This window comes from Trachemys scripta, chromosome 16 (genome assembly GCF_013100865.1).
Source record: "Trachemys scripta elegans isolate TJP31775 chromosome 16, CAS_Tse_1.0, whole genome shotgun sequence".
NCBI lineage: Eukaryota > Metazoa > Chordata > Testudines > Emydidae > Trachemys > Trachemys scripta.
Window position 1 is genome coordinate 18,289,687 of NC_048313.1, and position 12,287 is coordinate 18,301,973.

At 54.3% G+C, this 12,287-nt stretch overlaps 1 protein-coding gene across 1 annotated transcript in view; it reads left to right on the top strand.

The window, feature by feature from the left end:
* Positions 1–8,228, top strand: part of FAIM2 (Fas apoptotic inhibitory molecule 2) — a gene marked incomplete at its 3' end in the record, with an annotated part of 30,215 nt that extends 21,987 nt beyond the window's left edge. Inside the window, 4 exon segments of the mRNA XM_034791702.1 lie at positions 467–504; positions 1,351–1,438; positions 2,749–2,844; positions 8,175–8,228. Of these exon segments, the coding sequence (XP_034647593.1) occupies positions 467–504; positions 1,351–1,438; positions 2,749–2,844; positions 8,175–8,228 (276 nt within the window).
* Between the last annotated feature and the right edge of the window lie 4,059 nt (positions 8,229–12,287).

A 12,287-nucleotide genomic window follows, 5' to 3' on the forward strand; every position in this document is an offset into this window, starting at 1 on the left:
CCCTCCCCTAGTCACTCGCTGCTTTTCCCTTCCCACCCACCCCTTCCTGGGTCAGGAGGGTAGCCTACAGAGTCGGGGTTGGGAGCTGCAGCCACCCAACGAAGGCAGGAGGTGGCCCTGGCTGGAGCAGGTGATGACCCGGCGCCTCTCCACCTCTCCCGCTCGCAGTAACTGGACTTTGGGTGTCCGGTCAATAGATCTGACCGTACACTGTCAGGTCCCCTTTTCAACCTGACTTTCCAGTTGAAAACCAGGCACCCGGCCGCCCTACATGTAGCCTCACCACTGGGGTAGGCCTGGAGGAAGCCTACACCCTTAGTGGCCAAGGGAACTGGGAAGCCTTCTGCCTTCACCCCCCCTGCCTCCATGAAGGACAATTATGGGACAGCTCTGAGTAATTATTCGTGGAGTAACTAAGCACATACCCCAATACTAATGCTTTCTCTTTCCCCCCCCCCACCTCTAGACTCTCTCCATGTCCTATCTCACTGGAATGCTCTCCAGGTAGGTCAATCAGTTGGGCATCAGATTTCTTTTCCTTAGTTCGGCTCCACGTCCCAGCTCTTCCCTGCAGCTCCCTTCCTTGGCTTCCCATGTTAGAATTATCAGAGCGACGCTGGCCCTTTGCTCCTTTCTGAGCTGCTAAAATAGCCAAGCAAAACCTGACCCTTCCTTTGACATCAGCTGCGACCTCCAGTGGAGGCCGGTGTGAACTCCATGTGTTTTGCCAACTGCTGGCTGTGGGGAAGCTCAGATCAACTCCAGCCCCAGAGAGAGCCCGCCCGCCACCACGCGTCATTGCAGGGGCATGGGCTTTTGGGGAGTCCACTGCCACTCCTGTTGCGGCATCTCCAAGCAGGAGGTGCTGTAGGGAGCGGGGCAGGACAGCTGGCTGTGGGGTGGCTTAGGGCTCTGCCATTCCTATCCTCTTCCGGCTGCTGTGTAGGGAGCAGAAGCAGTGTCTAGGGGGCAGTCCCACCTCTCTTAGTGCAAAGCACAGAAGGAATATTAACAGATCCAGGCTTCTGCGGCCAAAGGAGGCTAAGAGGGAAGCAAATTGCAGGCTCGAGGCTGGCCTTGCCAGCAGTTTTCTTTCATCTATAGCAGAAGGAGAATCCACATGTCAGTCATTTCTTAGGCTTTTCCATACCTATCTAGCCAGGAACCCCCACTGTCTAGCCATATGGGAAGTGAAGGGTAATCTCAACCCCTGATGCTTGTTTGCCTGATCCTAGCATCCATGCTTTATCTGCCTACCTCTGCTAAGCCCCTGGCATTCCTAATTGTCTCTCTCCTTCCATCCATTTGTGGGATCTAATTAGAAATGTGGTTTCCATGTTCCTTTTGCAGCTATTACAACACCACGTCGGTTCTCTTGTGCCTGGGGATCACAGCCCTGGTGTGTCTTTCCGTCACCATCTTCAGCTTCCAGACCAAGGTTGGTGTTGATTTAGTTGGTGTTGGTAGATTTAGTTGGGGTTGGCCCTGCTTTGAGCAGGGGGTTGGACTAGATGACCTCCTGAGGTCTCTTCCAACCCTGATCTTCTATGATTCTAAGGTGAGACTATCCCAGCATGTAGGGCAGGGGGGCAGGGGATGCATCTCAGAGTGGGGAGGAAAATCTCGATAGGGAAAGAGGAGCTGACACTCATGCAGCAAATGGTTTGGCCAGGAAGTATGGATCTGGGAAAGCAGCTAAAGGCCGGGGGAGGGCGGACAGGTGGGGTACAGGAGGGAATCTCTGACAGGGATGGGGGTTGCAGTATGGGTGCGATATGGGTCCTGGGGAGTCTTGGATTTTGGGTGCAGTGGGATGACAATGCTGAGGTAGATAAGGATTGGCTATAGGTGGTGAATAAGCTGTATAATAATGATAGGATTTGGAGTTATAAGGTCCAGAGTGTGATGGGTGCTAGGCTACAGGATGTCGGGTGTAGGTGGGGTATGTTGAGTCCTGGTCTATAAGGTTAAGGGTACAGGATTTGGGGTAGGATGAGTGCTGGGGTAGAGGGTTTGGGGTATAGGTGTGGAATGAAGGGGGCTGGGTATAGGAGGGCTATGATGGGTGCTAGGTGTGGGGTATAGGTGGGATCTGATGGGTGCTGGGTAGCGGGTTTGGGGTCTAGGCAGGGTCTGATGGATGCTGGTTATGGGGTTTGGGGTCTAGTCGGGGTCTGATGGATGCTGGGTATGGGGTTTGGGGTATAGATAGGTTATGATGGGTGCCAGGTTTGGGGTCTAGGCAGGGTCTGCTGGGTGCAGGGTAGGGGGGTTGGCGTATAGGTGTGACATGAAGGGTGCTGTGTATAGGTGGGGGTCTGATGGATGTATGATCTAGGTGGGCTCTGATGGGTACTGGGTAGGGGGTTTGGGGTATAGGCAGGGTCTGATTGGTGCTGGGTCTGGGGTTTGGGGTCTAGGCGGGGTCTAATGGTTGCTGGGTATGAGGTTTGGGGTATAGATAGGGTCTGATGGGTGCCAGGTTTGAGGTCTAGGCAGNTGGGGTTTGGGCTATAAGTGGGGTCTGATGGGTGCTGGGTATGGGGTGTAGGCGTGGTCGATGGGTGCTGGGGATGGGATTTGGGATATAGGTGGGCTAGTGACTGACAGGGCGACATGTGTGATGCTGGGTGAGTGGCTGAGCAGGGGGCACAAAGGAGCCAACACCTCATCACTGAGTCCCGTGCGCCTTGCCCACGGCCAGCGCGCCGAGCCAGTAAAACCAACGGCCCCTTTTTATCTCCACAGTTTGACTTCACCTCCTGCCAGGGCGTCCTCTTCGTCATGCTCATGGTGCTGCTCTTCAGTGGGATCATCCTGGCCATTCTCCTCCCCTTCCAATACGTAAGTGACCTCTTCTCTCTGCAGATCCCAGGTCGCTCCCATGGTGCCGTCGCTGCAGGGAGGATGTTCTTGTGCACGGGGTCAGATGGGGATGGCCCGTGGGGCAAACCACGGTGCAGCTTGATTCCTAGCTGGCAGGGGCAACCTCTCTTATTTGGGCATGGGAGTTAAAGGTGGGTAAGGACCTCCCTCCCCACTTTGGCTGGTTCCTTGTCCTTCCAAACACCGGGCTAAGCTCATCCCTTGGAATAATTTGGATGCATCTCCCGCTGGAATCAACAGGTTCTGATCTCAGTTCCAGCGGTGTCAGCCCAATGGTGTCACAGTGGATTGACACCAACGTAACCCAGATCAGAGTGACTCCGGGGGTACATATGTGATCTGAGCAGCATTGCCTCTGGATGGAGCGAATATTTCCCTCTAGCTGCCCGTAAGTGGGTGGGTCCCTCTAGCTACCCATCAGTGTGTACCTAGGTGCCGACTCCGTGTGTGCTCCGGGGCTGGAGCACCCACACAAAAATAGTGGGTGGTCAGCACCCACTGGCAGCCCCATGGGTCAGCGCCTCCCCCTCCTGCCCTGCTCCTCCTGCCCACCAGTGCCCCCGCTGAACGGCGCCTTCCGCCCGCCATGATCAGCTATTCCGTGGCATGCAGGAGGCACTGGGGGGGCGGGGGAGGAGCGCTGGCAGGAAGAGGCGGGGGAGTGGGCAGAAAGAGGCGGGGAGAGGTGGGGGCTTGGAGGAAGGGGTGGAGTGGGAGCGGGGTCTGGGGCGGAGCACCCCCGGGATCTTAATAAGTCGGCACCTATGAGTGTGGATGTCACCTATGAGAAGTGTGGGGCATCTGGGCACCGCGAGGCTGGACAAACAAAGTGACGGCTCAGGGTGATAAATGGAGACTCTCAGTGAACTGGAACTCACAGTAATTTGCCCCTTTATCAGCATTTTCCAGCCGCTGGAGAGTTTCCACTGAGGATAAATTGCTGAATGAGAGCTCCCGCGGGGAGGGGATGGGCGGAAGCAGACACAAAGGCTTGGAGATTGGGGGAGCCGTCACAATCAATCCTGTTAATAATCGAGGCCGCCAGGAAGTGCAAACAGCTGAGCCGCCAAACCTCCCGTGGGTCAGAAACAGCTGCCGAGCGGGCGAAGGCGAAGGCAGGGAGTCGCCCGGGGTGTTCTATCAGGGAGCAGCCGAGAGTGAAACAGTCCAACTTCCCACTCCGAAAAGGGCCGGGGGAAGAATTGCTCAGAGCCGCTGTCCATTGGTGTGGCTGATTGGTTCAAACCGACTGGGTGTAAGATTGGAAGCTCTGTGGGGCAGGGCTTATTTTGTTGTTCTGCGGTTGTCCAGCGCCTAGCCCTGTGGTCTGTGACTCGTCCTGGTCTGTGACTTCAATGCATATAACAATAATGAAAATAATTAATAACTCCCTGATGGCCAGTCCTGCAGTGCCCATTTCTCCTCCCCCCACGATCTGAGTAACTCCTCCTGAACTTCATGGAGTGACTCTGGACAAAGGTGTTTGTTGTTCCCGACCCACCTCCTGCTACGGGTGGCTAGTGACTGAGTAGCAGCGACTTGAACTTCTTTGGGGGGGAAAATCCCACCCCCGCCTTGCTACTGCAGAGTTGAATAAACAGCCAAACCTTTTAAATCCAGGAGCGGAATATCCGCTTAGTGATTGTATTCAGAAAAAGCGAAAGTGCTGGCAGAGATAAGCTCAGGAAATTGCCCCATAGCTTGTTGAATACAAGCCGGGGATTGAAGGAGGTGATAGACAAGCCAGGTGCTCTGGGCAAATGTGGTTAATTGTATCTATCCCCATCCAGGGGGCAGCAGTGTGCCTGAGTGGTGTGCGTACTAGACTGGGTTTCAAGAGACCTAGGTTCTATTCCTGCTCCTGGCCTGCTGGGTGATCTTGGGCAAGTCACTTCCCCTCTCTGTGCTTCAGTTTCCCCATCTGTAAAATGGGGATAATGATCCGGACCTCCTTTGTAAAGTGCTTTGAGATCTACAGTTGAGAAGAGCTAGATTATTATTACACATCTAGTTTTCTAATCTAGTCCCATACACATCTATCTAGTTAATTTTCCTTCCTTTGCACTGAACCAGATTATGTCCTAGGGATTTTGGGGAGTGGCTGCCTGGAATATCTGGAGGTTCAGGTCTCCCCCCACGCCTCTAAAATCCTTTGAGCTGAATAAAGGTCCATTCCCTTATGTGTGGATGTCAGACATCAAAGATGGACATGGGGAACTAACTAGAAATGGCCCCAGTGCAGCATTTCAGACCGTCCAATGTTGAGCAGTGGCAACGTCCACATTGAAAACTAACCCTGTTGAAGGGCATCAAGACAGGGAGTTTCAAAGTAGCCTAAAAGAGTTAGGCGCCCGATGGGATTGAGGTGCCTAACTCCCTTAGGGTGTGCCTACACTGCAGTTGGAGGTGTGATTGCAGCATCTATAGACATACCTGAGCTAGCTTTAATCTAGCTAGTGCGCGAACCAATTGCAGTGACGCTGTGGCAGGACAGACTGCAGGGTGGGTGAGCTGAGTACAGACACACGGTCCCAGACTGCCCGGAACCCCATGCAGCCGTGGGTGCACTGGGGCCCGAGCTAGCTGGATTCAAGTTAGTTTGGGTCCATCTGCGTATGTTGCAATCACTCTTGCGACTGCCGTGTGGACATTTTTGGAAACCCCAGCTCATGTGTTTAGTGTCCCTTTTGGATTAATGCCAGACAACCCTCCTCATTCGGCCCAAACCTCGGCTCTTTTGTGCCCTGCCTGGGGGTGGCACTGATCCTAGACTGACACTGGAGTAACCGATAATGAGATCTGGTCCAACTGAATGAAAGGATTTGTTCCTTCCTGGGAGATTGCGTTGGCAGCAAATGCTGACCTTTGCCCTGGTGGCACCGACGGGAAAGGTACCGGGGGTCCTGTCTCCCATTCTCCTGCTCTAATGACTGCACCACATTCCCCTCCCCGAGCTGGGAAGTGAAACCAGGAGTCCTGGCTCATAAATCAACTGCTCTAACCAATCCAGCACACCCTGCCCTTAAAGCTTGGACTAGAACCCAGGAGTGGGTTCCCCGTTAGCTGCTTTAACCACTGCACCGTGCTGCCCTCTCAAAACTGGGTGTAGAACCCACCGTTCCTTGCTCCCAGTTACGTGCTTTAACCACCTTCCCGTCTCAAAGCTGGGAATGAAAGCCAGGAGTCCTGATGGCCAGTCCGCTGGTCTAACCACTGCACCAGGAGTCCAGAGGCCCAATCAGTGGCTCTGATCCTTGCCCTGTATTCTCCCCTCCCAAAGCAGGGAATAGAACTCAGAAATCCCAATGCTTAGGCCACTGTTCTAGCCACTAAAGTGCTGGCTACTGATTAACGTGTTCGAATAAAACCAGCAATATCCAAGGGCCACACGTGTGTGGCCAGTTCTTGGGGGATTATTGTCACGCTCACCTACCTCACCACCCTCCTGCCATCACCCCTCTGCCACATCTTCTGTCTCTTTCCACTCTGGCGGACGCTTCTGGCACGCGACGCTGTTCAGGTCCAACAAAGGTGTTTGTTGTTCCCGACCGACATCCTGCTACGGGTGGCTAATGATGGTGATTGATTGCAAAGGGGAGGAGTGGGGGTGCTGGCATCCCTGCCTTTGGCGTCTTGTTCTCCATCCAGGAGCTTTTATTTTGCAATTCTTCGTCCCTGAGTGCTCAACGGACACTGGGAAATGTTGACAAAGGAGGACGTTGCCCGGAGTCTGATAGCCTCCATTAATCACTTTGGGGCCGCAGTTGTTTACCTGTATGCGACTGGGTCCTATTGGCTGTTCCAGGGCTCCCCACGCAGTTGGGCACGTTCCTTTAGGCTGGAGATGGCTGCATTCATAGAATCCTAGAATCTCAGGGTTGGAAGGGACCTCAGGAGGTCATCTAGTCCAACCCCCTGCTCAAAGCAGGAACAATCCCCAACTAAATCATCCCAGCCAGGGCTTTGTCAAGCTGGGCCTTAAAAACCTCTAAGGAAAGCGATTCCATCACCTCCCTAGGGAACCCATTCCAGTGCTTCACCACCCTCCTAGTGAAATAGTGTTTCCTAATATCCAACCTAAACCTCCCCCACTGCAACTTGAGACCATTGCTCCTTGTTCTGTCATCTGGTACCACTGAGAACCGTCTAGATCCATCCTCTTTGGAACCCCCCTTCAGGTAGTTGAAAGCAGCTCTCAAATCCCCCCTCATTCTTCTCTTCTGCAGACTAAACAATCCCAGTTCCCTCAGCCTCTCCTCATAACTCATGTGCTCCAGCCCCCCAATCATTTTTGTTGCCCTCCGCTGGACTCTTTCCAATTTCTCCACATCTTTCCTGTAGTGTGGGGCCCCAAACGGGACACAGTACTCCCGACGAGGCCTCACCAATGTTGAATAGAGGGGAATAATCATCTTCGAGCACAGCTGATTTAAGCAACTGTCAGTACTGGCCTCTGAATGGAACCTGTTCTTTCTTGGAGGCCAAGTGCTTTCGCTCATGACTTGAGGACACGTAGCGACTAAGGCCAGCATTTTCCAAAGGGGCGTCTGAGGCGTAGTGTCTCAGTGTGAGATGCAATGGGTCTGCCATTCAGAACGGCAGAGCATTCGCCGTGCCAGCAGATGTCAATGGCAGCCAGGGGAGTGCAGAAAGGGGGGGCAAGCAGGGGCACCGCCAGTAATCGTCGAGAGTACAGAACTCCTCCGGCCCTGGGGGTGGGGGGTAGAGGGGGAGAGTGAGCTCCTGCCGGGACAGTGGCGGGAGGGGATGGATGAGGGAAGAGCGATCTCCTTTCAGGCCTGAGGGGTGGGAGAGAGATCCTGCCTCTGAAAGCAAGCCCCGTAGGGTGACCAGATGTCCCGATTTTAAAGGGACAGTCCCGATTTTTGGGTCTTTTTCTTACATAGGCTCCTATTACCCCCCATCCCTGTCCCGATTTTTCACATTTGCTGTCTGGTCACCCAAAATCCTGATCCACGTGGTCCCTTGGCTAACTGTAAGGCCTAGGTGTGTGTGAGATCATGCCACTTCTAAAGGGTCATTGTGATCCTTATGTGGCAGGCTCACATGCTCAGTGTGGTCTGGTGGATCATGTGCTAGCTTAGGTGACAGGCGACCTCGGTTCTACTCCCATCTCTGCTACTGCCTTGCTGGGATACTGTGGGCCAGTCTCAGTGCCTACGCTGCTTTCCCTAGACTGTGTCCTCCATGGTGTGAGTCAAGCCCTCCCTTCTTGCTGGTTGAGTTTCTTCCTAAAGCTGACTGGTGCATTTGTCTATTTCCTGTAGGTGCCGTGGCTCCATGCCATATATGCCGTGCTGGGTGCGATTGTCTTTACTTTGGTAAGTGGCACCGAAACCCAAGGAATGGGAGTTTGATTGATTGATTTGGCCGAGTTCAATCAGTCCCTTGCAAGGCAAGACGAGCATGGGACAGGAGAGGGAGGGGAGTTGTACTGCAGGAGACCTTCCCCTTCAGGAGACCTTCATGTTCAAAGGTGGATGACAAATAGCAATCCATGGGATTATCTGGGCCTAGTCTCTAGTGTGCCTGTGTCTTTATCACCACATCAGGGCCGCGTCTGGCATGGCTGGTGGCCAGGGCCACCCAGAGGATTCAGGGGGCCGGGGTCTTTGGTGGCAGAGGCCCCCGCCGCCGAATTGCTGCCAAAGACCCGGTGCTTTGGCGGCGGGTCCCGGGGCGGAAGGACCCCCCCGTCGCGGGTCTTCAGGGCAATTCGGCGGCGGTTCCCGGAGCGGAAGGACCCCCCGCCACCGAATTGCCGCCGAAGACCCGGAGCAGAAGAAGCTCCAGGGGCCCGGGCCCTGCGAGAGTTTTCCGGGGCCCCCGGAGCGAGTGAAGGACCCCGCTCCAGGGCCCCCCAATTTGCAGGGCCCGGGGCAAATTGCCCCACTTGCCCCCCCTCTGGGCGGCCCTGCTGGTGGCCCTGGTTTAAGGCCAGCCACGGTATGGAACAGCGGAGGGAGTGAGGTTCATCGGCAGAGCTGGGAGAGCTTTGGCAGAGAGGTGTGTCTCTGGGCGTGAGGCGGTCAGGACCGGGGTGGGGAGGCAGCGAGGGAGAAACCTGCTGGTGACCGAGCAGCCTGAGAGGAACTCCGCGGAGCTCCAGGAAGCAGAGACCTTCAGCGTGGAGAAAGATTTGTTTGGCTATCGGTTGGGAGTGGGAGGTACAGCGGGGCCTTCGTTACCTCGAAAGGGGATCGAACTTCTAAATGTCCTGGCCAGGGGAGACCCAGACAGAGACAGGCCACTGTGGGGCCAAGGAAGCAGTCACAAGGGGGCGCTGGAGGGAAGGGCCCCTTGCAGTCCTGCATCCTGCCCCAAGGTGAGGCCCATGACGAGGGTACTGGCAGAGCTGTGGGTGCTGGCAGCCCAAGACTAGAGTAGCAGGGTGTGGCATGGGGGCAGGATTGACATCACGTGGCAGAGCCATGTGTAGAATTTAGGACGGAGACAGCAGGCGGAGGGGGGTGCCCCATTGCAGCCCGGGGGTGTGTGTGCCAGAGCTGTGGGTCCCATGCAGAACTCCCTGCCCCTGCTCCCGAGGCCCCTACATTTTTGGGTCAAAAATACTTGCTGAATTACACCAACACCAAACGCTGGGCCCGTACATGAGGGAGCTTCCAGGCAGCTTATGCAGCAAGTGTTTCTCCAGAGCGTATTTTAGCGGAGTCGCGTTTGCTGTTCGGAAAGCAGGAAGCACCCGCTGGAGGAGCGTGCGGGGCCGCCCCAAATGGGGGGTCAGGAGGACACCCGCCTTGGGGCGAGGCGGAGCCCACTGGGAATAACAGCAGTTGAGCAATTTGTTTAATAGCTAATAAAGTCAGTTATGAAGAACTCGGCTGTTTTACGATCACCTTGTAAAATGTGCCCAGGGTTAAATGGAATAGAACTGGCTCGTAAACGTAGACTGTCAGATCCTCAGTGGCTGAAGCCGATGGACCGGGCCTCTATGGCCAATTATTATTTCTGTCCCAGAAGCCCTTAGGAGACCCAGATCCCATTGTGCTGGGCATTGCATCTTCACACATGCTGCCCCAAAGAGCACAGTGACACCAGGGAAGGCGCAGGGATGCGGCGAAGGTTAATAGACAAGACAAACGCAAGGTGGTAGGGGGAATTGGAGGCTCAGAGACCAGCCCACGGTCACACAGAGCCAGCAGTACCATTCAGGTCCCCTGATTCCCCATCTCCTAGACCGGGCCCCCCTCTGCGCAGTTTGGCAAAGTCACCCAGTCACCGCGCCGGGAGGGGAAGGGTAGAATTCTTTATAGCTGTAGCGTGACTGCACCTGGAATGTTGCGCTGGGTTCAGGACAGCACGTTACCAGACAGGTATTTGCTCAAGTGGGAGGAAATGCAGAGAAGAACAACAGAAACAATCCCGTGGCTGGGGGAAGGGACTCGCAAGGAAGACTCAGGAGCGCTCCTTGGCCAAGCAGCGGCCAAGACGGGGCTGCGGGGGTGAGACGATGGAAGTCCCTGAAGGTAGTTATCACCAAGGAATCGCTGGGGGTGGGATATAACCGGGAGGAATGGGATGAAATTAAGAAAGGAGGTAACTTCAGCGTAAGTTGCTTGACCACAAGACCAGTCCGGGTGTGGCGTTATCTCAGTCAACCTGTGGAACTCCTTGCCTGAGGAGGTTGTGAAGGCTAGGACTATAACAGGGTTTAAAAGAGAACTGGATAAATTCATGGTGGTTAAGTCCATTAATGGCTATTAGCCAAGGTGGGTAAGGAATGGTGTCCCTAGCCTCTGTTTGTCAGAGGGTGGAGATGGATGGCAGGAGAGAGATCACTTGATCATTACCTGTTAGGTTCACTCCCTCTGGGGCACCTGGCATTGGCCACTGTCGGTAGACAGGATACTGGGCTAGATGGACCTTTGGTCTGACCCAGTACGGCCGTTCTTATGTTCTTATGTTATCTCCCCAGGAGACATGGCCAAAGCTCAGTGGGTTGGAACCTGCAAACTGGACAAGACAGAGCCCTTGTTTGTACGTGATGTGGCTCAGGGCTGTGCCACTGTGGTGAGAGAGGGCAGTCCTGCTGGGCGCAAAGGCAGAGGCACTGGCCCGATGGCCCGTGAGCTGCCCTGGGGTTATCAGAGAAATCCGTGGCAGAGGTGGAGCAGAGCCAGGCAAAAGTTTAGCCATAACCTGAAACTCAGGACAGGCTCGTAGAAACAGTTGCTGAAGGATTGCAAAGCTCGGGAGGTCATGAGTTTCAGGCGTGAGCCTGCAGGGTCCCTGGTTCTAGGCCCCCCTCACCCTTGTCCCACTGGAACATAGTGACCCTGATGCTTTCAGTCATTCCAGTCCCCTTCATCTGCATGTCACCTCATCTGCCACTGGTACCAGACTCTAGCAAGGTGGGTGGGCGCCGCAGGTGGTGCTCAGGCAAAGAGCTTTAGCTGCGTAGTGACTGGCTGCAGCATAGCCTGGACATTAAGATTGGGCTCTCAACTCCCACCCGGAGAGAACCCTCCCTCCCTTATCTTTGGCTGGAATTGAATTACCCAGCGCTATGGGCAGGGCTGGAATGAAGCCAGTTCGGGTCACTGTTGTGACCTGTTTCCATGAGCCATACTGGGAGCTGCATCCTTAACAAACAGGGCATAATTCCTCCTGCATCTCCAACCGCCGTGGGAATAATCCAGTGCACTGCGGGATAATGGGGTGGTAGCCTGGCCAAATCTCCTTTTGGAGTGTAGCAATATCTATCCATCCCCCTACACAAGTCATCCCGCAGGCCCGGGGAAGAGTAAGGACTAGAACCTAGGTCTCCTAAATTCCCATCCACGGCTTTGCCCAATGGGCCACACTGCCTCGCCAGAATAAAGTTTTGAAGTGTTGTTGTGGGGTGTTAAACAGCAGCTGAGTTCCACCCAAGAACCAGCTGCATTTTAATAGTGGGTATAATTAAGCAATTCTCATAACTGTTGATTGGGCTCCTTGGGGGTGAAAGGGGCCTGTGCCAAGGGGGACTAGGGGTTTGGAGCGGGTCCCATATGAGGAGAGATTAAAGAGGCTAGGACTTTTCAGCTTGGAAAAGAGGAGACTAAGGGGGGATATGATATAGGTATATAAAATCCTGAGCGAAATAAGGAAAAGTTATTTACTTGTTCCCATAATATAAGAACTAGGGGCCACCAAATGAAATTAATGGGCAGCAGGTTTAAAACAAATAAAAGGAAGTTCTTCTTCACACAGCACACAGTCAACTTGTGGAACTCTTTGCCAGAGGAAGTTGTGAAGGTTAGGACTATAACAGGGTTTAAAAGAGAACTGGATAAATTCATGGAGGTTAAGTCCATTAATGGCTATTAGCCAGGATGGGTAAGGAATGGTGTCCCTAGCCTCTGTTTGTCAGAGGGTGG